At 40.3% G+C, this 27,921-nt stretch overlaps 1 protein-coding gene across 1 annotated transcript in view; it reads right to left on the bottom strand.

Annotated features, from left to right (window-relative positions):
- Window positions 1–27,921, bottom strand: part of SHOC1 (shortage in chiasmata 1) — a 109,089-nt gene that overhangs the window by 47,640 nt on the left and 33,528 nt on the right. Inside the window, exons 8-16 of the mRNA XM_075931425.1 lie at window positions 20,675–20,828; window positions 16,331–16,435; window positions 14,812–14,941; window positions 10,426–10,520; window positions 9,052–9,294; window positions 6,507–6,956; window positions 3,685–3,801; window positions 2,676–2,852; window positions 739–846 (exon numbers count right to left, since the gene is read on the bottom strand). Of these exons, the coding sequence (XP_075787540.1) occupies window positions 739–846; window positions 2,676–2,852; window positions 3,685–3,801; window positions 6,507–6,956; window positions 9,052–9,294; window positions 10,426–10,520; window positions 14,812–14,941; window positions 16,331–16,435; window positions 20,675–20,828 (1,579 nt within the window). The remainder of the gene's footprint in view (window positions 1–738; window positions 847–2,675; window positions 2,853–3,684; window positions 3,802–6,506; window positions 6,957–9,051; window positions 9,295–10,425; window positions 10,521–14,811; window positions 14,942–16,330; window positions 16,436–20,674; window positions 20,829–27,921) is intronic.

Raw genomic sequence — 27,921 nt, 5'->3', positions numbered from 1 at the left:
AAACTTTAAATCAAGGTATCGTGGGGTCTGCACCGCGAGGAGTCAATGGGAGAAATTCTCCTGTAGATTTCCCTTACTCTTTTCATCTGGGGTCAGGGTTGATGGGAGAGGGATCTGTAGTTAATTTGGCAGGTCTTAAATAGAACCACTAACTCAAGTGCCACTGGATCGATCTCAGAGTCTGGATCCAGCTGTAGTGTAGATGAAGGCTTAGACTGAAGGGAGGAAATAGTAAACTAATTTCTTAGGTATAAATTATTCCAAACACACAGCATAATAAACAATACCCAAAGTCTCAAAAAGTCAAAAGGGAGTTGTCTGCCGATATATCGTTTTTATATGTTTTCCTCTAACTCAAAAATTCACATGAAAAATTCAGTGCTCAGGAAGATTGAGCAAAATCCAGATATGATGTAAGCGGGCGCAAGTCCCAGAGAAATTTCTTCACCTGTCTGTGCATTGCCATAAACAGTAGTATTAACTTTGTGTCAGGTATTCATGGTAAAGAAATACTATCTGCACTGAAATGGCATTTAATGGGTATGTAGAAATGAATAGGAAGCAATGCTTAGAAAGCAGTGAGTTAAGGCATTATAAATGTTTAGTTATATCAAAAATTACACAATATGAGAGATGGAGTGTAGAATTTCATGATATATTGATTGCCATCCAATGGAATTTTGGATACATGCATACCATGATAATAAAAAGAAAACATTTTTATTGTTAAAAACTAACCTAATGCTGTATCCAAGCTACACATTAATAGGAGGTCTCGAATTGTCACCAAGAGATGCACCAGAGCAGCATGTTTGAATATCATTATTTCTTTCTCACTATTTTTGCCTATACAAAGAAAATAAGAAGTTTTATATTTAAAGTTATATATATTTAATAATTATATATGTGGTTTGCATAGAAACTTCAGAAGGTATATTGCATGCATGAACTCACATAAAGGATCCTGGCATCTCAGAACATTAGTCTCCTGCAATTAGTCTCCTAAATTTATATATATTTATATATAAATATTAACGTAGCTTTGCTGAGGATCTCATCAAGGAAAACACTGAATGTATATGGAGGAAAACAGAAATTTTGTCTACCTGTTCATTTTTATTCTTTGAGCTCTTCTTTACTAGTCCAGTTAAAGCATATATAGCACATAGAGACAGATTACTAAATTTCTTGATAACATCATGCTTCTATATAGAAAGGTCTAACCATTTTTCAGTATGCAACTGACTACTTCAAAAGCAGGTCCTAAGAAATCAGACTCCATCCTCTGATAATCAGTAAATAACTTTAATACAATGATAGCCTGAACTTGAATTTTTCAAAGAAATGTTGTATTAAATCTTGAACCAGGGTTACTCTATCATTTTTTGCCAAGGCCCAAATTTCTTGGTCTAGGTATAGTAAATATCCAGATTCCAGAAATAATACAATTAAGTTCGAACTAGCGGAGCGCTAGTGTAGCGCCTATTAAAGTTAGTTCGAACTAACGTCCGTTAGTTCGAACTAACTCTGTAGTTTAGACATACCCTCACTGAAAAATCCACACGACAGTGATATAGTTGTACTGACCTTTATACCCCCATGTAGATAGCTACCACTTCTGGCAGAAAGGAATTACGCCAATGGGAGAACTTTCTCCCATCAGCTTAGAGCATCTTCATCAAAGTACTACAGTGGTTACAGCTTCCTTGGTGCAGCTGCGCCAATACAGTGTTTGTAGTGTGAATCTTTCCTAGAATTTTGCAGTGTGTCCTTTGAAATGTAACACTCCAACCAAACTTCTCTCTCCTGCTGGGTTTAGTCACTATGCTGTCTCCTTTCCTATATGTAGATTTCATTACTTTATGTGTAAAAATGGATCTTCATTTTCATTGCTTGATAATTGGGCTGGTCAGGGAAGCAAACACATTAATGTCTCAGGAAGACCTTTTTATCAGCACCCACTGACAGGATTCTTTTAAACATACTTCAGTCAGAATTTCTTCATGCCCTCGTTTGGAAGCCCATGCTCTAAGCTGACAGAAGGTGTAATTAATCCACCTCCCAGAGAGGCAGTAGCTATGTCAGTGGGAGAAGTTTTCCTACTTTCATAGCGCTGTCTATATAGGCAGTTATGTCAGTAAAACTGTTGCTTAAGGGTGCAGATTTTTCATATCCCTGAACAATGTAGTTATAGCAGTATAATTCTGTAATGTAGATGAGATTGTATACAGTTTTACTGTATTATAACAGGCTACTGCACAAGATTTTTATTAATATCAGTGTATTAGCATTGTATAAGAAATTGCCACTGACCACAAAGAAAAGGACAACACAATTAACTGGTGCTTTTCTCTGAAATTATATATGTGGGAATATCATTTAAACATTGCCTATAATGTATATTTAATGAAGACCAACATTTCTAAAGCATTTGAAATTTAGATTTGGACTTGAATACTTTTTTGCATTCTAATATTCAAATTACTAAAAATAACAAGCCTAACACGGACTGTATGAATGGAGACATTTTGGAAACATAATAGCAAGTCTGTTACCATCAGCCTTTAAGAAGGGAAATGCTTGAAAGTTAGTGAATAATTTGCCAAACTTATTGAACATTATGTTACAAATGAAATCACATCAATATTATGGATGAAGAATACAATGCATTTTACCTTGTTTAAAAATATCACAGATCTTTTTTTCCTGCTGCTTTAAGAAAAATCTAGTGTGATCAAATTTAACAGAGGCAAATCTCCAATTCACTGCAGCAAGTATGCCAAGATGCACCAATTCTTTTAGAACTGGAGTGGCTGTTGCTTCTAACAGACGATATGCCTGGCATTGGCTTTCTGGTTAATACAAACAAACACAAAAGATAACATGATTTGGTTAAATATGCTACTATTAGAGATAAATGTACTCAAATGTCCTGTAAAACCAAAAGCATCATTTTCTTCAAGAAATCTGCAACATGAATTTAATTTTCTTCATATTTGTTATTTTTAATAACTCTTGGATGGCTGTTTTGTAAACCCTTCTAAGGGTAGGCCTACACTCAAAACTGTGCACTGATGCAGCTGTACCACTGTAGCATTTTAATGAAGATGCTCTCAGCTGACAGGAGACAGCTCTCTTGTCGGATTAATTAATCCACCTTCCAAGAGGCAGATTAGTTAGTATTAAAATTAGTTAATATTTATAAAGTACTTTGAAGATGCACTACTTGCTCATTCTCATAATCTCCAATTCTACATTCTTTGTGAGGATAGATCAGAAACTATATTGGTTTTGGTATTCAGTATAATTTAATTCATTCATTCATTTATTGATCAATCATTTTCTTTTTAAAGTGCTTAATGCTTCCAGTAAGATATTACAATGTATTATTATTTCATAATTGGTAAAAATGTTTTATTTGTCTTTAAGTTTTTAATATTGGATGTAGCTTATATTTGACTGAAAAACTCTTTTAATTCTTTCACATATGATACTATCATGGTGAAATATAAGGACTGTTACATGATAGTCTGCATGGGCATAAGGGTTCACCCATACTGAATTTTTGCAGGGTAAGAGCCTTAGACAGGAGAGAATAAAATGTTTTTGTATGGATAGATATTACTTAATGTATAATTGCAATATTGCAAAAACAAACAGACCATTCAAAACAAAATTCTATACCCGATGCTTGAATTTTGACTGAAATGGTGCCTTGATTCTCCTGTTCTGTTTTCTCTGTCAATATAGTCTTACAAACAGTTTGTTTGACAACTTCTGAACAGTCTTTAATTTCTGGCGCTAAAATGTAAAACATAGATTATACAAAATTATCACAAGACAAGCCCACAAAATAAGTACATTTTCTAATACATTCCTATAGCCAGAGAAAGGCAGCCTAGGCTAGCGAGTGGGCTACACGAGCGGCCCTCCTTCATTTCAGTGGGCCACTATATTGTTGTAACCAAGAAGATCTCCCAGGATAGCATAGTTTTGCTAACAGTGCTTGCATACCTAGAATTTGCAGGGTGTGCCAAATGAACTCTAGCAGCACTTTGATTGGACGCAGAGGGAGTACACAGCTCTCACAAAGTTGTGTGCAATCAGAACACACCTCACTTCACATGCCCTTGCTTTATGTGCATGCCACTTTTGTAATACCAGGAGAAAAAAAACTACATGGACGAAAACCAGCAGAATCTGGCTACTCCTGTGAATGGGCAATAATAAACAAAACGTCTCTTGGGCCACACATAGATCTCCAATGAGTCACATGCGGCCCTTGGGCCGCAGGTTGCCCACCACTGCTTTACTCACTAAACATTTCAAATTCCGGAGGCTCCTTGTGCCACAGAACAATAATTGTGTTTTTTACTTTGGAAAAAGAAAGTGAAAATATTTCTTCTTTATTTCCTCCAAGTTTCCACACTTCCTGGCTGCAGACACAATACATTGGTCTGATTATGTTTGTTGGTGGGTACTGCCAGATGAGAATGGAATCAGCTACCTGCCCTCTTTGATGGATATCCACATCCTGGCAAAATGTAGATGCTGGTGGGAGCTGTCTAGTGTTTGTTTAAAGGGAGATTCCTACTTGAGAATTAAGGCAGGGAAACTGCTAGGTAGAAGAGCATCTGAGGGCAGGAATTCAATTGGACTAAGGCCTGGTCTACCCTGAAAGCTTAGATCAAATTTAGCTGCATTAGGACATTTTTCATTACAGTGCACAATCCTCTGGCTCCATCAGCTGTCTGGCTAGCACAAATCTACAGGCAAAAACATACTAGGGATGACATATTCAAGGAGCAAATGCAATCTGCCCATCTTTACTTGTAACTACCCCTCAGCATCTAGCCCTGCTATGTTTTTTGTCCCTCCTTCCCCCATACAAATAAAGAGTCACAAGCTCTCATAAGGGTCCCGCAGCATCTCTGTTCCCCTTGCAAAAGGAGGAGCAGGCAGCAGCTTCCCTCCAGCTGTTGCTGATCACATTTGGAGCTATCAGCCCCCACAGCATGGCAAACTAACTTATTAGGAGACAGGTAGGCCTTCAGTTAAATTTGGAATCGTACTGTAGAAGGAATTGACATCTGCCTATGATTTGATAGACTAAACATTTATCATTTATCATTACTAACATACAACACTTGAGGATATCTATATAGATTTACAGGTTGAACATCTCTAGTCTGGCACTGAACCACAGAATTTGCTGAACCATGGGAGGTCAATATTATCTAGTAGCATTACCAACACTTCTACTGCTTACTGAACTATTCAGTTATGTAAATTAGAGCTAAATATCAGCACAGAACACTGAGAGCGAGGACTGGTGGTTGTAAACAAACTTTATGGAACCTCAGGAAACTTGGCCACACCCATAAGTGGACATCTGGCACACTAAAATCATGTCAAATCATGGATGTTGCTGGACTAGAAAGTGTCAGACTAGAGAAGTTTACTTGTTTACACTATATTTAACTAAGTCTCTATCCATAGTACCACTCAGAGATGCAGTTCTAGTTAGAGTTCACTAGATGGTAACATAAGACCACAGTTCACATATCTTGAGTCGGTACTTCTAGAAGAGGGATTATCAATTTCTCAAGATCTGCGTGTGTATCAATATAAAGCAGTAATAAATGGTTTTATTTTTAAATGTTTATTCAAATGTCTTGCAAATAATTGCTTTTTTCAAGGATACAATTAAAATCCTTATTAATCTGTTATCATAGCACTACTTCGTGCTATTAAAATTAGTGCTGCAACAATGTTTATACTACAAACTTCTCTTCCAAAGGATATATAACTCATACATACACAGGTACATAATTAGTGTTGAAGCTTTGCTAACCAGGATCTGCGCCTGCAATATTTTATTTATTACTGTGATTCTACTCTGGAAAGTAGCCAACTTAACATTTCATCATCTTTCAATTATTTCTGTAGGAAAGGTGGTCAATTTATAAGTAAATATATTTTTTCTATGTTCCAGTCCTGCATACTCAGTCTGTAAGCTAGGTTTCCTTCCCATACATCAGCAGTGATTAAATATTTTTCAAAACATGTTCTGTCTTCACAGACAACTATTCAGCTTCATTGCCTCATTGGGCTTGCATGGTGTAACTACTTAGAATGGTTCTGCCAGATAAGAAGAAATACAATGTAGCTTCCTCTTAACTGTGCTGACTCTGCAGGGCTAACGAGTCGTAAGCAGCAGAAACTCACAAAAATCAGCAGATTTGATTCAAAACATGCAAGTGGAGCAGACAGTCTGAGTAAGAGGGTACCATTTTACATCTTCTTCTCAAAGTGGAACCAAACTTTAATGTACACAGTCTAAAAAAACTACTAAAAAGAATAGAAAGTAAATACCATGGATGAAATACGGGACCCACTGAAGTAAATGGGTCATGTAAGGAATTATTATAAATGGAGTTATACTTGATTTATAGCAAAGAATGAGAGCAGAATTAGACTTAAAATTATAGGACAGAATGACTCACCCTCTTTCTGCCTATCCACATTATTTTTTTCCTCATTTTGGATGAAAACCTGTTTCGATCTCAGCATGATAAAACTGCTCAGGTCAGAATCATCATGACATTGTCTAGACTGTTCAAATGGTGACGTTTTCTGGCTTTTTCTTGAGCTGTTCGAGTTAAAAAATACTTCTTTACAATTAAGTGAGTCAGATAAATCTTTTCTTTTCTTTTCATGATATAAGAAATGCATTGGTCCTTCTGTTTCACTTTCCTGTTTGTCCTGCCTTGTTAGTTGTTCAACAGATTCATTTGAATCACATACATTGATATGAGGATTAGCTTTCAAACGTAATGGTGAGAATGGGGTCTTCTTTTCAGGTGAGAAATGAGAATTTGTTATTTGGTCCCAGTGATGTGCACTGACAGAAAGTAGTCCTTGGTTAGTAAGGGAGCTCTTCTCTTCAAGCCATTCTGAAAGATAAAATTAGTTTTCTCCATTGCAATTTTGATTACTCCTCGTAGAATCTACTGTTCTGGCCAGAATAAATAACACAAGTAAAGAGGTGAGCAATAATTTTTGATGGAGGGGGCACTCCAAGATTTTGGTAACTGGTCAAGGGCCACAATTTTCCATGCAGTGGGTGTGGGATCTGGGATGGAGGTTGGGTGCAGAAAGGAGCCTGGGGTAAGGGATTGTGGTGCAGGAAAGGGTGTGAGGTCTGAGAGGGAGTTTGGGTGAAGGATGAGGTTGTGACCTAGTACAGGGGATTGAGGAGCAGGGTCCAGAAGGGAATAGGAGAGGATTCTGGCTTAGGAGAGGAGTATAGGAGAGAGTTCAGGGTCTGGAAGGGAATTGTAAGGTGGGAGTGCAGAGTGTTTGGGTGGTGAACTGGGACAGAAGGGGGTGATGGCTTAGAGCAGGGAATGGGCAGGAGGGAAGGATTTGCAGGGTGCCAGAAGGAGGCTCTGCACAGGGAGTGAGGGGGAGGCTTCACAAGCTGCCCCTGACCCGAGCACAATCTCTTAGCTGCTATTGTGATGGGGATAGGGACAGAGTGTTTGAAGCCTCTCCCCCCCAGAATAGAGACACACATGGAACAGTCAGCCACTTTGAATGGCTTGGGGCTGCTTTCTGTCTCAGGATCCTGGTAAGGCAGGCTGCAGGCCAGATTCAAAGGCTATGTGGGCTGGTCTTGCCTATCCCTGCCACAGAGAAGTCTTTGTTGCAAGATGTTGGTCATTTCAAGAGTCAGACAGAAACTAAAGTCATGTTTATCAAGAGTGCAGAAGAGGACATGCTTCTGCTCCAGCAAAAGTATAGAAATACTGGGGATAACACAATCACTTCAACACACACATCAAGTGGAAGAGCTATAAGACCTAAAAAAAAAAATCCTATGAATTTCCTGAACCCCCATTTCCTATCAACTGGATTGGGCAATGAAATCTATAAATTATCACTTCCGTACAGAACAGTGAGTGCTGTGTAGGAAAAAAAGAAGAACGATCTAACTTAAAAAACAACAAATAGTTCTGCAGCACCTCAGAGACTAACAAAAAGTGTAGTTGGTATCATGATGGATTTATTGTACCAATTACATGCTCTAGTTGAAGGGACACTGCAAGGATATGGATGCATGAGAAATAAAATATATACTACATATGCTTGTATTGAATAGGAATAGCTTCATATTAAAAATCCCCATAATGATAAATTGTGTGTGGAATAGCAAGGAATTTGATTATGAACGTGAGTAACTATACTTATTGAAAACATTTTTAATATAAGGAAATGAATATGATTTGATGAATTTTAGAGCTGTAATTTACCAATATCATAACCCTTTGCCTTACTTTATATATTCATGTTAACAATACTTTAGCTAAATGCACTGCGGTGTTTTCTGTCTGCAGTGTTATAGAGCTGTCATAATAAGGTAGTAGTGTTCCTCCATGTGAGTTGCTCACAAACAACCCTGAAAATCTGCATAGTGAATAAACTCCCGCATAATACTGTATACTGATGAATCTTCACGATAATAGAATTTGAGTCTACTACATCATGTCCTGTGCCACTGACTTATCCTGGAAGCTGGAATGATATAAGAATCTGCTGCATCAACATATTCACTATTACAGATATATTAATTAATATTATTAATTAATAATACTTTGAAATTATATGCTTTTCAAAAATTCTCCTGTTAGCTATTTCATTAGAAACAGTAAAGACTTGTTATGACTAACATGGGTTTGCAACTACCATAATTTGCAAGTAAAATCATGGCAACTGTGACTGCAAATTAAGTATGTAAGCGCACACATACTGTTATCCATGAAACTCAGTTGTAACTTTTTGTTAATCAGACGTTAGAGTAATAAAGCTGACTAATTTATGCTTTTCTGAGTTTTTTTTCTTGAGAATGAATTTTTTTCTGTTTTCTTTGTTAATTGCTATAATGCCAGCATCTGTCACTGAACTGCATGATTGATCCTCATTCCTCTTTTGAAGATCTCCATGTCATTCTTGTCATTTAACTTGTTTAACAAAACCAAATATACTTACTTTCTAACTGAAATTCTTTAATTTGTGAGAATACTTCCACTTTAGTAGGAAACAGGATATTTTCACTACCCAAATCAGTGCTTAGTTGCTCCAAAGAATCTGGTATTACCAGATTTTGTCCTGAATCAATCCACCAGCCTGATTTTAATGGGCTAAACAATGGAGCTTCCACCTGGACAGACAGTAACTTTTTCAGTTCTGTAACTGAATGATGTTGAAATATAGGTTCAATGATCTGAGTCTCTACAAAAAAAGACAAAACTAGTATAAAATATTAATGGAATGGAAACTTGAGAAAAGAACATTTTTTACAGCAAAATAACAACAAAATATTCATGACTTAGATTATGTTTATCCATTGGTATATCTTTCTAATACAGTATCATCACTGGATCAAACAGCAAATTAATAAACATTTACATAGCTGTAAGAAGTATGTTTTTTCACCTTGTTTTTTGTGTTAAATTTCCCAGCAATACTTATAAATCCAGTTTGTTGGTATAAATCTGCATTTCCTGGATTACAAATAATCTGGATTTATTCAATATCTATGAATTTACCTTTCATAATTACAAGCACCTATTATAATCATTATCTGAAAACTCTAAATAGTAAATAGACTATTTTCCATATATAAGAAAAACTTCCTAACTGTCAGGGTGGTTAAACACTGGAATAAATTGCCAAGGGAGGTTGTGGAATCTCCATCTCTGGAGACATTTAAGAGCAGGTTAGACAGACATCTATCAGGGATGGTCTAGATGGAGCTTGGGCAGGGTACTGGACTCGATGATCTCTCACGGTCCCTTCCAGTTCTAAGATTCTATGATCCTATATCTCTCAGAAGTCTTCTGGGGCTGTTTCTTAACATATACTACTGGGGTCAAAAATAATGTATAGTTTAGTTATTTTGGGTTCCATATTCCACTTCCTAATGTTTGTGTTTAGCACTGGAAACTTATCACTTAGCTCTCCATGAATATGATTCCACTAAGGAATTTATTAATATAGATTTTTTTTTAAATTCAAGATGAGAACAACTTAGTCTATAATAAAAATTGATGGTTCAACAGAGCTTGTAAAAAGACTGTGAAAAGACAAACTAGTCAGCAGCCTTATAAGAAGATTTATATAAGGGAAAATGATCAAACAGCCCAAATTAGACACAAGGAATACTTTTTTTGTGTGCAAATAGGAGCTGTACTCACACATTCCTTGTATTCTAAATTCATTTATATCAATTTTGAAAATGTATCCTCAAATATCTGCATATATTTCCTCAAGCACTTTCCAGATTAATTTCTAGGCTGTTGTACTGTTTAACATACAACTCTTTTATATCAGTTCAGTATATTGGAATTTACACTTCCTTACCTTCAAGCAAAAGAGAGTTCACAGCATTTTGGTATTTTTCTGACTGCCACACTAGATGCTCTAAGTGCTGCTTAGTCGATTCTGTAAACAGAATACTAAAGCAAAGAAACAAGTAAAGAAATACTGTGGTAAGAAGCTTAGATCATAGCTTTTTAGATTTTCAAATCAACTCTCTTCTGCTAATACATTGAGAAAAAGTCATTTTTCAAAAATACTTTCTCTCCAAATGTCTAATTCCTCTTATTGATTCATTTGGGGGCAGGCCCACTGAGAGGAGATGGGGGACAGCAAAGGGGGCAACTGCTCAAGGGCCTGCCGATACAAAGAGGCCTGAAGTTCCTGGTCGTAAATGCTGCTACGGATTGGAAGATAAGAATGGATGCCCCTGCCCAGCCCGCTGCGATTCCCAGGCTGGACTGTGCAACACCTCCAACCAGAGATGGCCCATAGGTCAGGAATTTGAGACCTCTGCTATAGTCCTTGTATGTCTGTGGAGGGAGGATAGTAAGACTATGAAGGCTACTCAAGCAAATCAGATGGAGAAGCAGCCATGGAACCACCCCCACATGCATATTCTCAGCACACAGCCATAAGCTAATGGCATGCTTATCTGCTGAGGACTTTCAAGGATTCATTATCATTGAAGTATGAGTCCCTCAACTTCCCCAAAGAGGAAAGAAGCTGTTCACTTCATGCAGTAACGATTGTTCTTTGAGATGTGTGTCCCCATGGGTGCTCTACTGTTGGTGTCAGGCTTGTCACAGTGCCACGGATCGGAGACTTTCAAGCATGTATCAGATAGGCTGTGCATGCACAAGCAGAGAGTGGCATTACCACCTTTGGAGTAGCACGTGGAGCCTGCTTTTCCCTCTGTTTCTTCTTTGACGTCCTCGTGGGCTGCTATTATTGCTGAAGAAGTGGGGAGGAAGGTGGGTTGTGGAACACTCACAGGGATACACATCTCGAAGAACAATCATTACTGCACAAAGTGAGTATCTTCTCTTTCTTCTTTGAGTGATGTTCATGTGGGTGCTCCACTGTTGGTGACTGTGTAGAAGTGCCCATTGAGATGGATGGTGGACTTCGATTAATTGCTACAAATTGTGGAGAGGACCGCAGTGGCAACTGCAGTATCTGTTGTGGAGCATTGTAGAATAGTGTAATGCTTTATGAAGGTGTGATTAGATGACCATGTCGCTGCTCTGCATATCTCCTGGAATGAGAATCCCTTTAGGAAAGCAGCTGATGTCGCCATAGCTCTGGCAGAGTGGGCCTTTGGACTCATTGGTAATGCCCTATTCTGGAGCAGGGAAACCAGCAATCTCTGGGAAGACCGAAAGGATTGAGTCCTATCAAGATAAAAGGCAATTGCCCTTCTGACATCCAAAGTGTGTAATATGGCTTCTTCTCTGGAACGATGTTGTTTTGGATAGAAAGTGGGAAGGATTATCGGTTCATTGATATGAATTCTGGGGTCACTTTGGGTTAAAAGGACGGGTGTGGCAGCAGGATGACTTTGTGCTTGTGAAAGGTCACTTATGGAGGTGAGAGCTGCAAGTTTGCTGACCCTCCTTGCAGAAGTGATCGCCAGAAGGAACAACATTTTCATGGTAAGAAAGGTAAGTGGTGCGGTTGTCATTGGTTCAAAGGCTGAGAGAGTGTAGGACCAATTCTAAGTCCCATGTGGAAGGAATGGGTTTTTGAGGTGGGTGAAGGTTCTGTAGACACTTCCAGAATCTTTTAGAGATGGGGTGTGCAAATATGGAGAACCCATCAATGGGAGGGTGAAGGCCATAATGGTGGCCATGTGCACCCGGAGTGAAGAAATTGACAAATTTTGTTGTTTCAGATGTACTCCAGTACTTGGTGGAGCGTTGCTCTGAATGGTTCAACTGCCCTGTTTGTGCACCACTCTGTAAACCTGTGCCACTTGTATAATTAAGTCTTGCATGTCGTTTGTCTCCTGCTATGCAGCAGAACAATTTCCACTTGTTGTGAGCACTATTGCTCTGCTTCTGAGAACCAGATAGGTACCATGCTGTCAGGTGCAGCATTTGTGGTTGGGGGCAAAGTATTGACCTCTGGTTCTGGGACAGCAGTTCTGGGTAGCTCGGAATTGGGTAGGGAGGTCATAGAGACAGGTGATAAAGACATGGGAACCATACTGTCGAGGCCAGACTGGGGCTGTCAAGATCACTCGGGCCCCATCCAGCTATATCTTCTGGGGGACTCTGGGAATGAGAGGAATGGGTGGGAAGGCATTGTCCAGGGAGCCGCGTCCTATGCCCGCATGCAAGCAGTACTGGGGGCATTTGCAGTTCTGCCAAGTTACAAAGAGATCTATCTGTGGTCACCCCCATCGGTGGAACAGCTTGTGGGTGATCTGATCGTGTAGTTCCCACTCGTGTTCCGTGAGGAAGTTGCAGCTGAGGGTATCTACCATAATGTTCTTGTCTCCAGGCAGGTATTCTGCCAAGATGGTAATATTATGATGGATGCACCAATTCCAAGTCTGATTGCCTCTGCGCCTAGTGACTGGGATCTCACACCCCCTTGGCAGCTGATGTAAAACATAGTTGTCATATTGTCGGGAAGGATACGCAAGGAAGAGCTTTGAATGTAAGGGAGGAAGTGCTTGCATGTGTTGTGAACTGCTCGAAGCTCAAGCAGATTTATGTGAAGTCTTGACACGTCTTTGGACCATTTCCCTTGTGCAAACTGTTGTTGAAAGTATTCACCCCATCTCATCAGTGAGGCATCCATCTTAATTTGTTTGCACGGCTGATCCCGGAGGAAAGGCACCACGTTGTGGAGGTTGTGTGCCTGTGTCCACCACCATAGAGAGGTGAGGACTTTTGTGGGAGAGGAAATGTTCCTGTGGATCTGATGGCTGGTTGGTGTATATACTAAAGAGATCCAGTGTTGGAAACAACGGAAGCGCAGCCTGGCTTATGGGACCACATATGTGGTCGCAGCCATGTGCCCCATGACTTTCAGGCACGTTATGATGGGTACCATTGGGCTGGTGGTAATGATCATAATGAGATTTTTTATGTTGTCGAAACAGTGATGGGGAGATAGGCTCGAGCTATTGTGGAGTCTATACGAGCCCCTATGAACTCCAAAGATTGTAATATGGATTTCTGCTAATTGATAATGAAGCCCAGTGACTGAAGCATGGTCTTCATGAATGTAATCATGTCTCTGATAGTCCATTGTGAGGGATCTCGGATAAGACAATCATCTACCTAAGGGAATATTGTGATCCCATTCCGTCTTAGATATGCCGCGGCCAACGCAAGGGTCTTGGAAAAGACTCTGGGGGCAGAGGAGAGTCTGAATGGGAGGTCTCTGTATTGAAAGTGGTTTGAGGCTATCGTAAATCATAGGAAGCGCCGGTGTGTGGGGTTTATTGTGATGTGAAAATACGCATCTTGAAGGTCGAGGGCTGCGAACCAGTCCTCCCTGTCCAGTGCTGGAATTATTGTGCTGAGTGTGACCACTTTGAAGCATTGCCTGTGAATATATTTGTTTAATTGGCGCAGGTCCAAGGTAGGTCTCCAACCTCCTGTTCTCTCTACAGTGAGAAAGTAGTTCGAATAAACCCCCTTCCCTTTGTATTTTTTGGGGACCCGCTCTGTGGCTCCTATTTTGAGAAGCTGTAAAACATTCTGGTGGAGCAGAGTCTTGTGAGAAAGGTCCCTAAAGAGGGAGAGAAAGGGTGGGGAGGTTGAAGGAACTGCCGTGAAGGTGATAGAATAACCACAGCTAATGATTTCTAGGACCCACCCATCTGTAGTTATTTCTGCCCACTGATCATAGAAGGGGCACAAGCAGTGGTGAAATATATTGTGCTCGCCTCAGGACTATCTATGCTGATGAAATGGTTCTGCTTTGTCTTGCAGAGTGTGCTGAGGAGGAGAGAATTGAGCTCTGTCTGTGGCCGAGGTTGGCAACGAAGGAACTGAGGAGAAGTGGGCTGCGTGCGCTACTTCAAAGACAGGAGTGCCGCTCTCTGCTCACGCATGCACAGCCTGCCTGATCACTGCTCTCAAAGTCTCCAATCCGTGGTGCCCGACACCAACTGTGGAGCACCCATGGGGACACCAATTGAAGAAGAATCTGCATTTTCAGGACATTAAGCCTTTATAGAGGAAGATAGTCTTAAAGCAACTCTCTTGGTCTTTTGAGTCTCTATGCACTGAGACAACGGATAGGGAGCACTTCCTGGACTGTTTCCAAGGCAAAGAGCTCAATAGACAAAACTGTAGGCAGTGAGCATCTCACAAAATGAGGCCATAAATTAACAAAATCCAATTATGGCAGTTTTGCATTAATTTGGAGGAGATTGTACCAGCTATATATTCTGATTAGATTTTTACTTACCTGTTATAAACAGGAGAAATAGGTTCTGCCTGAAGTCCTGCACGCAACAAATTCACGTGTGATCTTTGCGGTCTGCATGGAGGAGTTAGTGGCATTTCTACTTCATACGAAGGATATAAAGCATAACTAACTGCGAATTGCAGAAAATGACACCACGTTTCACAAATATAAGTGAAAGAAATGTTATTATTTATGTAAAACTCTGACCCCAACTAAATTTAGTTTTTAAAGTTTATTATGAAGATACTATGTTTTATTACTTGATCAATAAAGACCAAAGTGTAGTACTTTATATCTAGACAAGAAGGGTAACAATAATGCATAACTAACAGTTCTTTACTGGTTTTCCTATGTGATTCTGGGAATCTCTACATACCTTGCCAACCATTCAGAATTTAAAACGATCAACTATTATTTTGGGTGTTTTTAATTAAATGTTGATCAGCCATGGCTCAGTCACGTAGCTCTTGCTTAGACGGAATGGCTCTTTCAAATTGCAATTGTGATGGTTCTAATGTTACTCACATTGACAGTGAAATCAGCAAGTTTGTAATTCAGATACTTCAAGCTTGGAGAGAGTAAATTATTGTTTTATATGTAAATAAAATTCTGTGCTACTTATAGTCATAGTCTTGTAAATGTGTGTCACAGAAGACTCCCACTCAAATTCATTTGGCATTCCACATGCAGAGCACTTGCCAGATTAGCCCCTATATTTTTAGCAAGCTATCTAAACAAGTTTAGAGAGTCAAAACAGTCTCTTTTAGGTCATATTTACTGTCCTATTTTTCCCAGTAAAATGAATTACAGACATGCTTATGGATTTTTCTGCCTTACAAGGAACTTGTTTCTTTGATTATTTTTCTTATTTGTTTTCAATGCCATTTTTATCTTAGTAAACAAATTATTTAGTAACAAAGCTAGTCAAATGCAAGTTCTGTTTTGCAGTCAGAACTCTGACCACAGATTCTGATCTCGAGCTCACAGGCTGCATGGACATCAAAGAATGGAATACATATGGATAGAGTTGCCATATTTATAGGACAGTTCAGGGCAATTGCCGCAGTCCCCAGATTTTGGGAGGCTCCATGCTTCAGGAGAATATAGTAGCATGGGGCCAAAGTAGCCCAGGGAATTAGAGAGAGGCCTGGCACCAACAGCAGGGGTTGGGCCCACACCAACACCTGCACTCATTGGTGGTGGCAGGAAGTGGAGCAATCTGGCCACTGGTTTGCTTGGTTCTGCTAGCTACCAGTGTTGCACAGGGAAGGGGGCTTAAGAGAAGGGAAGAAATGGGGGCAGAGAGAGGACAGAGCAAGGGCAGGAAGAGGTGAGGTAGGGATGGAGCAGGGTTGGAACCTGAACCAAAGGGTTGGAGGAAGGGGTGGAGTGGGGGGCGGGGCAGGAAGAAGAGGGGCAGGAGTGTGGTCTGGGGTAGGAGGTGTCCTAGGCATATGTATAATAAAAAATAATTGTTCTTTAAAACAAGCACTGGATTTATGTATATTCCACTTCCTACCTGCCTCACAGTATTCCTGTGGATTTCTGCTTTGATTGACACAAACCTCTTCTGTGGGACAGTATTTTGAAATCTCTATTTCATTTGTAATATTTGCAATAAGATCTGAAAAGATATAAAAAGGTATCACAATAATATCAATTTTATTTCATTTCTTCCTCAAAGCTGTTCCTTGAACAACGTTTTCGTGTCTATTTTGATTGATGCCACATTATCATTTGAATTAACAATACCAGTACTAGAGTTACCACCAGTTATAAATATAAAACAGCAGAAGATATTTGTGATACCATAACAATCACACTATGTGATCATACTAGTGGTCCATCTAATCCCATATCCTGTCACTTCCAATGATTAGAGCCAGCTGCTTCAGAGGAAGGTGCAAAAAACCTGCATTAGGTAGATGTGGAATAGCCTGTCCTTAGGGGAAGTTTCTTCCTAACTTTGAAACATCACTCCCATAATTGGATTGTCAGAAGCTGGGATCAAACCGAGGATCTCTCGACCTAAAAGCATAAACCAGACAAGCTGAGGCTTCGGCCATAGACTTGTTCATGTTGTACAGATGAGCTAGGGCCACAAGTAACCCTGCAACACTAGTCCTGCAAAGCCACAGGGTTTCTTATACCTCCAAAACTCTTTTTTTATAATTACTATTATAACATTGACTATTCTTGTTAGCTGTATAAATATCTAATCCCTTTTGGAAACATGCTGTGATCATAGCCTAAATTATATCCCATGACAGTAAGTATTACAGGCTAACTGTATTTTGTGTGAAAACGTATTTCTTTTATCAATTTAGTATGTCACTTTTCAGTTTCACTGAACATTCATTTGTTCTTGTATTTAGAGACAAATGCTAAAGCTTTAAAATGTCAGTCCAAACCCTAGACTGATCTTGTTAATTCCTGGGAAAGGGCTTCCCTGACATAAAGAGAGAAAAGTTCCTCCGGCATACTGCCCTAGCTTCCCAGGGCTAAAAATAGCAGTACTGACTTATGAAATCAGAGCAGATACAAATCCAGGGATATATGAAAGGCTGATCTGCTCTGAGGTGGAAGAACATAAGACGTATGGTGAAAACACTGGGAAACAGCAGGTTCATAAATAACTTTATCTTCATATATGTTTAAACTATTAATCATTTTATTCAGTTCATGCTAAACATTTGATAGATATGCAAAGAATATTGGCCTGTGTTAAGGTGGCAGTGTTTTTACCTGAACCACTAGAAGCAACCGAAATACAAACACTGCAGAAGGCATTTTACAAATTTTTTGTTTGTTTTTGCTTAAATGTGTTCTGTGATGCTAACCTCAGGCCTTCCATAGGTTTTTAAAGAGAACCCTATTATGTATACTAAGTAATAATAACAATACTTAGCACCAATGAAGTGTACAATAATTGAGATTACATTTTGATATGCATTGACAAAAGTTTGATATACTTATTTGTATTGTGGAAATGCTGTCATTAGTATTTATTATTTTGTTTCTTGGGTATAATGTTTTAGATATTGATATTTCTTTTATTTGCTTATATGTACAGTTGTAAAAATTGCAATTAGTTTACAAATATATATAATCAAATATTTATTGTTTATTGTAATAAAATAGTTTATTTGTATTTGGTAGATTATACAATGCACTATTACATATGATAATTGCATTAAAGAATGTTGTTTAGGTTGCAAAGTCAACCACTGAAAAGTTAGGACATTCCAGATTTATGGTTGCTTATACAACTGTAAATATTATCCCTTTGTGAATCAACTCTGTGCACTGAATAAAGCAATGATTCTATGGGAAAAGCAAAGCAAATGTGCATGTAATTTGACAGTACTATAATGCATACACCCGAATTAAATTGCACAGATAATCATAAAGTATTTCCTAACTTTCAAGTCCTTGACTTTTCAACCTAATTATCTCTCTTTAAAGGTAGTATTTATATTAGTTTTTAACTACATGCATTCCTTTTCATTTTTGTGGTTTTGTAATTCTATAATATATACAACTACAGCAACTCCATACCGCAAGTAGGATTTCACTTGTGAACCTTCAGCATTGTCACACAAGCTTCTACCACTGCAGCTAAAAGGACTAAGGCCTAACTAGGTTAGGGTATGTCTACACTACCCTCCTAGTTCGAACTAGGAGGGTAATGTAGGCATACCGCACTTGCAAATGAAGCCCGGGATTTGAATTTCCCGGGCTTCATTTGCATAAGTGGGGCGCCGCCATTTTTAAAAACCCGCTGGTTCGAACCCCGTGCAGCGCGGCTACACGGGGCACGAACTAGGTAGTTCGAACTAGGCTTCCTAGTTCGAACTACCGTTACTCTTCATTCCACGAGGAGTAACGGTAGTTCGAACTAGGAAGCCTAGTTCGAACTACCTAGTTCGTGCCCCGTGTAGCCGCGCTGCATGGGGTTTGAACCAGCGGGGTTTTAAAAATGGCGGTGCCCCGCTTATGCAAATGAAGCCCGGGAAATTCAAATCCTGGGCTTCATTTGCAAGTGCGGTATGCCTACATTACCCCACTAGTTCGAACTAGCGGGGTAGTGTAGACATACCCTTAGCTAGCAGGAGGAGAAATCTGTAATCAAAAAGTGATGCACACTGAATTCTGGTGGTAGTGGTAAGGGGAACCTAACTGGTTCTGTCTGTCCACAGTGTGAGATTGAGGATATCTAGGCTCATAGGGTATATTTGGAAGGTAGGGAGGAAATAGATCACTGGTCAAGTGCTGAGGGGTTACTCTGTGAGAAGCTGGCCTACTTCTCTTCCCCCAATCAAAAAATGGTGGGTTTCTGCTCCATAGACCACTGGGGTCATGGGTCAGAACCAGAGGGATGTGGAGCCCAGCCCATCTCTTAGGCTACAGCTACACTGTAGCCTTCTTCTGGAAAAGCTTATGCAAATGAAGCACAATGTGGAATATTGTTGTGCTTCATTTGCATAATTAATTAGCTGCTTTTGCGCAAGAGGCTTTTGCGCAAAAAGGAACTGTGTAGATGGCTCCTTTTTGTGCAAAATCCCCTCTTGCGCAAGAACCGTTCTTCCTAAAAAAAATGAGGAAGAACGGCTCTTGTGCAAGAGGGGGGTTTTGCGCAAAAAGGAACTATCTACACAGGTCCTTTTTGCGCAAAAGCCTCTTGTGCAAAAGCGGCTGCTAATTAATTATGTAAATGAAGCGGTGATATTCCACGCCACGCTTCATTTGCATAAGCTTTTCCAAAAGAAGGCTACAGTGTAGCTGTAGCCTTAGTTTCACTCCATTGCTATAGCTGCTTTGGTATTCACAATACAGTATGGGCACATCAACACAGCAGGGCTAAAGCTGAGATAAGCTACGCAATTCATGTAGCTTAAGTCGAAATAGCTTATTTTGGCTTTTGGCACTGACTACACAGCAGGAAGTCCAAGAAAGAGCACTCTTCCTCCTAATTCCCTTACTCCTCGTACAATGAGGGTTACAGGAATCAGAGTAAGAAGTCTCCAGCTCGACATTATTTCGACATTATGTCAAAATAACTGCTTGTAGTATAGACGTGAACTTTGTTATTTCGGAATAGCGTCAGGTATTCCAAAATAACACTGTTGTGTAGACATAGCTTATCATCTGCCACTGCTACTTTGGCAGCATACAGAACATTTATATTTTTAGCTATTATTTGGCAAGCTGTCAAAACTTTCCTGTGGCACAAAAGAGAACAAAATAAGTATTTTAAAAGTTTAATAGAAAAATGTAAATGGAGTTTCATGGCACGTCAGCAGGGGAATAACTCTCACACTACAGAATATCAAAGATCTGCTTCCAACAGTGCATGTGGGAAAACTCAAAGACAAGATCATAAGAGTATTTTGAAAAAGATATGGTAGTAAATACAGAGTCTATTATAAACTCCTCCTATAATGTTGTGGACAATTTATATAGAGTGACTGTACTGCATGAATTACTGGAAACTACTCTGGAATGTCTCTAAGAAAATTCATCTTAGCATCACTAGTCTATTCAATTTTTGTCATTAGAATCACTCTTCCACCTCATTAACAATAGCTGCTCCTGAAATAACATGGGCCTGAAATGAAGAGTACAGTACGTAAGAGATCACTTCCTTTTGGCTGCTTACAGAAAACTTTCATACTTTGAAATTTGATATGTCAAACCTGCTACATAATTTCAGACACAGAATGGGTCTTATTCTCATCTGATATGTACTATTCTGAATCAGTAATAATTCAAATGAAGATAAAAGAGTTAAAAAGATAGTGGTGTAAAAACTGCGTAGATTAGAGGAGAATTGGGCCCAAAATATAAAGAAAACAATCCTCACCTTCTTTGATTTTCTTTTCACTCTCGCTTTCATCTGCTATAATTTCTGGTGCTAATTTTAACAATTCTTTCAATTCCAACCACGATGGAATCTCAACTTTCTGATTGAAGTTTATTGTCTTGTTGGATTCTAACTCAACGGGCAGCATTAATGACTGAAAAATATAATAAACACAGTAACGCTAGTCTAGGTGTTTAAAATAGTGATTTTTTTTCCTTTATTGTTTAATTTTGACTCATCGAATTAAATATTTTGCAGAAATTTAGACTAAGACTGGTTTAAGAACTTTTTAACAAAGATAGCAAAGAGGATTCCTTAGATAGAAAAAGAGCTCAATTCATGGGGGAAAAAATCAAAATAAAGTAAATGACTTTTATTCACAGAAAAAAAGAGTCCAAATCACATGTGCTACTGGTGTAAAAATAACAGGTGGAACTAATCAGTTCCTAGTGCTATAGGCAGTGCTAATGGCTCTGAGAGATCTTGTCTATACAGTGTGAGAGAGGAACTAATACATCATTGTCCCTTTGCCGCAAAGTGTAAGAAAAAACGGTTACTCACCTTCTCATAACTTCCGGGGATAGCTGAGTTAGTCTGTACAGGATAAACTTTAAAAACAAACAAAACATGTAGATGGTATTATGAGCTTTCGTGGGCACAGCCCACTTCTTCAGAACAACCATTTGTTGTTTTTAAAGTTTATCTTCTCATAACTATTCTTTGAAATGTGTTGTTCATGTCCACTCCAATCAGGTGAATGCACATGCACACGTGCACGGTATCCGGAAGATTTTTCCTAGCAGCTAGCTGTTGGGTCTGCCTGGGCACTCTCTGGAGTCATGACCTTATGGTGCATAACATAGAGCCCTGCCAACCTGTGCCCTCCTCAGTCCTTCTTTTGGCTACTCTGACAGAGGGCAGAATGGTAGGTATAAGAATGGACATTAACCACACATCTAAAATAACAAAAGTCAGGAGAAGGTAAGTAACGTTTTTTTCTTTGTTGAGTGCTTATTCATGTGCATTCCAATCAGGTGACTAACAAGCCCAAGTTCAGGTGGCAGGCTCAGAGTCTTCCACTGACTGGAACACTGATTGTGCAAATGCAACATCATCCTTGGACAGATGGGTGATCTCATAGTGTGAAGAGAAGGTGTGAATGGAAGACCAGGTAGCTACCATACAGATTTTCTGAGTAGGGATCTGTGCAAGGAATGTGGTGGAAGAGGCCTGCATCCTGCTGGAGTGTGAAGTGAATGGAGGTGCAGGCACTCCTGCAAGACTGTAACATTCACAGATGCAGGACACTATCCAAGATGAGATGCACTGAGAGGGTACAGATTGACCTTTCCTTCTGCCATGGCTAAATGAATAAATGAAATGACCTTCTGAACAGTTTTGTTCTTTCAATGTAAAAGGTTAGCACAGTGCGGAATGCAGAGAATGAAGTGTCTGTTCTTGACCGCTAACATGTGGCTTCAGGTAGAATACCTGTAGGAAGATGTCCTGGTTGATGTGGAATTGTGGCACCACCTTCAGGAGGAAAGCAGGATGGGATCAGAGCTGCATTTTGTCTTTATAGAATATGGTATAGAGGGTCTCTAATGTCAGTACCCTGAGCTCAGAGACCCTCCTGGGCAAAGTTATTGCCACCAGGAATGCCACTTTGTAAGAGAAGTATAGCAGCAGGCAGACTGATGGTTCAAATGGCAGTCTCAACAGTCTGGAAAGGATTAGGTTGAGATCCCAGGAGGGGACAGGTTGGCATACCTGAGGGGAGAGTCTATCAAAGCCTTTTAAGAATTAATTTACCATGGGGTTCACAAAGACCAAGTGCCCCTGTGCACTCAAGTGGAATGCTGATATAGACTCATAGACTTTAAGGTCAGAAGGGACCATCATGATCATCTAGTCTGACCCGCTGCACAATGCAGGCGACAGAATCTTACCCACCCACTCCTGGAATAATCCTCTCACCTATAAGTCAGATATTGAAGCCTTCAAATAGTTTAAAGACCCCGAGATGCAGAGAATCCTCCAGCTGTGATCTGTGCTACAGAGGAAGGCAAAAAACCTCCAGGGCCTCTGCCAATCTACCCTGGAGGAAAATTCCTTCCCGACCCGAAATATGGCGATCAGCTAAACCCTGAGCATGTGGGCAAGATTCACCAGCCAGACACCCAGGAAAAAGTTTTCTATAGTAACTCCTATCATCCCTCCATTGGCCTATTTACCACTGATAATGAATGGTCAATTAGTTACCAAGATCATGTTATCTCATCAAACCATCCCCTTCATAAACCCATCTAGCTTAATCTTGACGCCAGATAGGTCTTTTGCCCCCACTACTTCCCTTGGAAGGCTGTTCCAGAACTTCACTCCTCTAATGGTTAGAAACCTTCATCTAATTTCAAGTCTAAACTTCCTACTATCTAGCTTATATCCATTTGTTCTTGTGTCCACACTGGTATTAAGCTTAAATAATTCCTCTCCTTTCCTGGTATTTATCCCTCTAATATATTTAAAGAGAGCAATCATGTCTCCCCTCAGCCTTCTTTTGGTTAAGGTAAACAAGGCAAGCTCCCTAAGTCTCCTTTCATAAGACAGGTTTTCCATTCCTTGGATCATCCTAGTGGCCCTTCTTTGTACCTGTTCCAGTTTGAATTCATCCTTCTTAAACATGGGAGACCAGAACTGCACACAGTATTCCAAATGATGTCTCACCAATGCCTTGTATAATGGCACTAACACCTCCTTATCCCTACTGGAAATACCTCGCCTAATGCATCCCAAGACCGTATTAGCCTTTTTCACGGCCATGTCACGATGCGGGCTCATAGTCATCCTATACAACCAGGACTCCGAGGTCCTGCTTCTCCTCCGTTACTTCCAACTGATGTGTCCCCAGCTTATAACTAAAATTCTTGTTATTAATCCCTAAATACATAACCTTACACTTCTGACTATTAAATTTAATTCTATTGCTATCACTCCAATTTACAAGGTCATCCAGATCTTCCTGTATGATATCCCGATCCTTTTTTGAATTGGCAATACCTCCCAACTTTGTGTCATCCGCAAATTTTATCAGGACACTCCCACGTTTGGTGCCAAGGTCAGTAATAAAAAGATTAAATACAATTGGCCTCAAAATTGATCCCTGAGGAACTCCGCTAGTAACCTTCCTCCAACCTGACAGTTCACCTTTCAGTATGACCTGCTGTAGTCTCCCCTTTAACCAATTGCTTATCCATCTCTCAATTTTCATATTGATCCCCATCTTTTCCAATTTAACCAATAATTCCTCATGTGGTATTGTATCAAATGACTTACTAAAATTGAGGTAGATTAGATCCACTGCATTTCCTTTATCTACAAAAATCTGTTACTTTCTCAAAAAAGGAAATCAGGTTGGTTTGGCACGATCTACCTTTTGTAAAACCATGTTGTAATTTGTCCCAATTGCCATTAACCTTAATGTCTCTAACTACTTTCTCCTACAAAATTTCTTCCAAGATCTTGCATACTACAGATGTCAAACTAACAGGCCTATAGTTACCCGGGTCGCTTTTTTCCCCCTTCCTTAAAAATAGGAATTATATTAGCAATTCTCCAGTCAAATGGTACAACCCTTGAGTTTAGAGAGTTATTAAAAAATGTTGCTAATGGACTTGCAATTTCATGTGCCAGTTCCTTTAATATTCTTGGATGAAGATTATCTGGGCCCCCCGATTTACTTCCATTAAACTGTTCAAGTTTGGCTTTTACCTTGGATATGATAATATCTACCTCCATATCCTTATTCCCATTTGTTATGTTACCATTATCCCTAAGCTCTTCATTAGCCTCATTAAAGACTGAAGTAAAGTATTTGTTTAGATATTGGGCCATGCCTAGATTATCCTTAACCTCCACTCCATCCTCAGTAATTAGGGGTCCTACTTCTTCTTTTTTTTTCCTATTTATATGGCTATAAAACCTTTTACTATTAGTTTTAATTTCCTTTGCAAGGTCCAACTCTACATGACTTTTAGCCTGTCTCACTTTGTTCCTACATGCTCTAACCTCAATAAGGTAGCTTTCTTTGCTGGTCCCTCCCATCTTCCACTCCTTATATGCTTTCTGCTTTTTCTTAATCACCTCTCTGAGATGCTTGCTCATCCAGCTTGGTCTAAAACACCTGCCTATAAATTTTTTCCCCTTTCTTGGGATACAGGCTTCTGATAGCTTCTGCAACTTTAACTTAAAATAATCCCAGGCCTCCTCCACCTTTAGATCCATACATTCTTTAGTCCAATCAACTTCCTAACTAATTTCCTTAATTTATTAAAGTTAGCCCTTTTGAAATCAAAAACCCTAGTCTCAGATTTATTTTTGTTTATCCTTGAGCCAAGGTTGTCCCCTACAACCATTTCATCTATGAGGTCCTCACTACTCCCCAAAACCAAATCTAAAATGGCAGCCCCCCTTGTTGGTTCAGCAACTACTTGATGAAGGAATTCATCAGCTATCACATCTAGGAAAATCTGAGCCCTATTATTATTACTAGCACTTGTTCTCCAGTCTATATCTGGAAAGTTGAAGTCTCATATGATTACACAGTTTCCATGAGTATTTACCTCATTAAAAACATTAAAGAGGTCTCTATCCATATCCAAATTAGATCACGGTGGGCTATAGCACACCCCAACCACTATCCCAGGAGAGGATCTGATAGTTTTCTTCCCCAATGTGATTTTTGCCCAGAAAGACTGTTTTCTTCATGCCATCACTTTTTATTTCTTTACAATCTACCTCATCATTGATATACAATGCTACTCTGCCACCTTTACCTTTATTTCTGTCTTTTCTAAACAGCACATACCCTTCAATACCTGTACTCTAGTCATGCCTAGTATTCCACCATGTTTCTGTTATTCCTATAATATCTGGTTTCACATCCTGGACCAATAGCTCTAGTTCCTCCATTTTGTTACCTGGGCTCCTCACATTGGTGTACAAATATCTTAATTTTTGTTGTTTGGCCTCACTCACATTCTTTACCCAATTTGGCACGGATGTTTGGCGGGGCAAGTCACGATATGGCGGCTAAATGAACCTTTATGGAAAAGATTGAAAGTCCTTGCTGTTTAAGAGGTAGTCTATAATAAGTGGCACTGAGGCCAGCACCGGGGGGTGAGCTATGTTGCACTGACCAAACAAAATCTCTTCCATTTAGCATGTAGGTGGCTCTTATAGAGGGTTTCCTGCTGCCAAGTAAGATTTGTCTGACCGGGTTGGAGCAGGAAAGACCTGAGGGGTTTAACCATGGAGCTTCCACACTGTAAAGCACAGTGAATGGAGGCTCAGATACTGGAGGTGACTGGTTTTATGTTATAAGGCAGCGTTTCCCAAAGTGTGGTCCGCGGCCCGGTACCGGTCCTTAAAAAAAAAGTAATGGTCCTCAGAAAAAGTTTTGGCAGAGAGCCCGCCGCCGCGGCGTCTCTGTCGAGCATGCTCCCAGGCGGTGGGGCTAGATCTGGCAGATGCTAGGACCCAGGGAGAAGGCTGTGCGTACCAAAGCAGAACGCCCGGCGCCAGCCGATAAAGCGGCCCATCGTGCGCTGGGGACTTTGTTCCCCTGCTGCCTTCCTGCACGCGGGGGAGTGGGTGGGGATCTGGGACGGCACCAACTCCAGCTGCTCGGGCAGCGCGTGCTGCCCTGGGGAGCGAAGGAGCAAGGTGTGTGCTGCCTGAGCGGTTGGGGCAGGCGCAGTCCAGGATTTCCCCTCCCCCCCAAGCAGGAAGGTATCAGACCCTGTATGACAGGTACTGTGCTGCTGTTTGGGGGACGGGGGAGCAGCCCACACACTTCCTGGGCCTTGGCAGTTACAGGATCCCCAGGTATCAGCCCCTGTCCCCTCCCCCCCCGACTCCCACAAGTACCCTGTCCCAGCACCCAATCCCTTGCCCTAGCATCCACAAGCACCCTATCCCCTGCCCCAGCACATATTGGCATCCTTCCCCAGAACTCTGTCCCAGCACCCACAAGCACAGTTGGGGCCACATTAGTGAGGATTGAGGTGTTTGGAGGGGTTGTGTTTTTGTATCTCATTTGCGTGGCCCCAACTGACTTTTCTGTGGGCTAAAGTTGGCATTGGGGGCTTTGAGAGGACCAGAAACAATTTATTTGAATATTCATCATTTGCTTAATTAATACGCTAATATGAAAATAAATGTTATCCGTCCGCCAAAAGCTCGTGAATGGATTTACTGGTCCCCAGTGTCAAAAAGTTTGGGAACCCCTGTTCTAAGATCTGGGAAGAGTGGTATGTGTATCTGGGCCTCCACTGACAAGTCCAGAAGGAATGTGTACCACTGTTGACAGGGTCACACTAACGATATCAAAATTACCTGACCTCAATCCCTCCAAATCTTGTACTTTGTGGACAAGTGGTATGGGCAGAAAGATGTATAGGAAGCAGCTCCTCCATGCTGGAGCCTAGACTGTGGTTTTGGAAGGAGGCAGAACTGCTGGCACTTCCTGTTGTATCAGGTGGTGAAAAGATCTATTTGGGGAAATCTCCACCTCTGGAAGACTGAATGCATGACACCCAGGCAAAAAGACCACTCATGTCCATGAAATGACCTGCTGAGGTGTTCCACCAGCTCATTCTGCAATCCTGTGAAGTACGATGTTTGCAGGTGTATTACATGTTTTACACCAAAGGCAGGCAATATCTGGCCCATTGTAGCCAGACAGGCCACCCCTCTGTCACATCCATCTTGTTTGCCCCTCTGAGGTGCCTGTATACAGGACAGAAAAGGAGCAATAAAAATCAGCATAGTCTTTGAAGCCTCAACACAAGGCACGGATATGCTGGCTCATCTGACCCTGGGTAAACTGAAAACATAGATATGAGAAAGAATGATCAAGGCAATAAACTGACCTCGAGTCTGCGAGAACTGCCCTGGCTAGTACCTATATTGATATGATCACACACAGTCGTCCCTGGGAGAGGAATCTCCCACTGAGAAAAGAATGCCCAGTACTCCCAATTTAGTTCTCTCTCTTTCAAGTGTAAATTAAGTTCACAACTCCCTTGTAAGAACTGGCGTCACAAAGACGGATCAGCACCATTTGGTATCACAGATAAGAAAGAGAAATACGTGACCCCAGGGGTATAAAGATGGGTCCAGCAGCACACTCACTACCATCTATCTGCTGGTCGGGTTAGGTGATTGACCTCCTGAGGTCCACAGAGATG

The sequence above is a fragment of the Pelodiscus sinensis genome, chromosome 6 (assembly GCF_049634645.1).
Source record: "Pelodiscus sinensis isolate JC-2024 chromosome 6, ASM4963464v1, whole genome shotgun sequence".
Lineage (NCBI taxonomy): Eukaryota > Metazoa > Chordata > Testudines > Trionychidae > Pelodiscus > Pelodiscus sinensis.
Note: the sequence above shows the minus strand (reverse complement) of the source record. Positions and strands in the feature narration are given on the sequence as shown.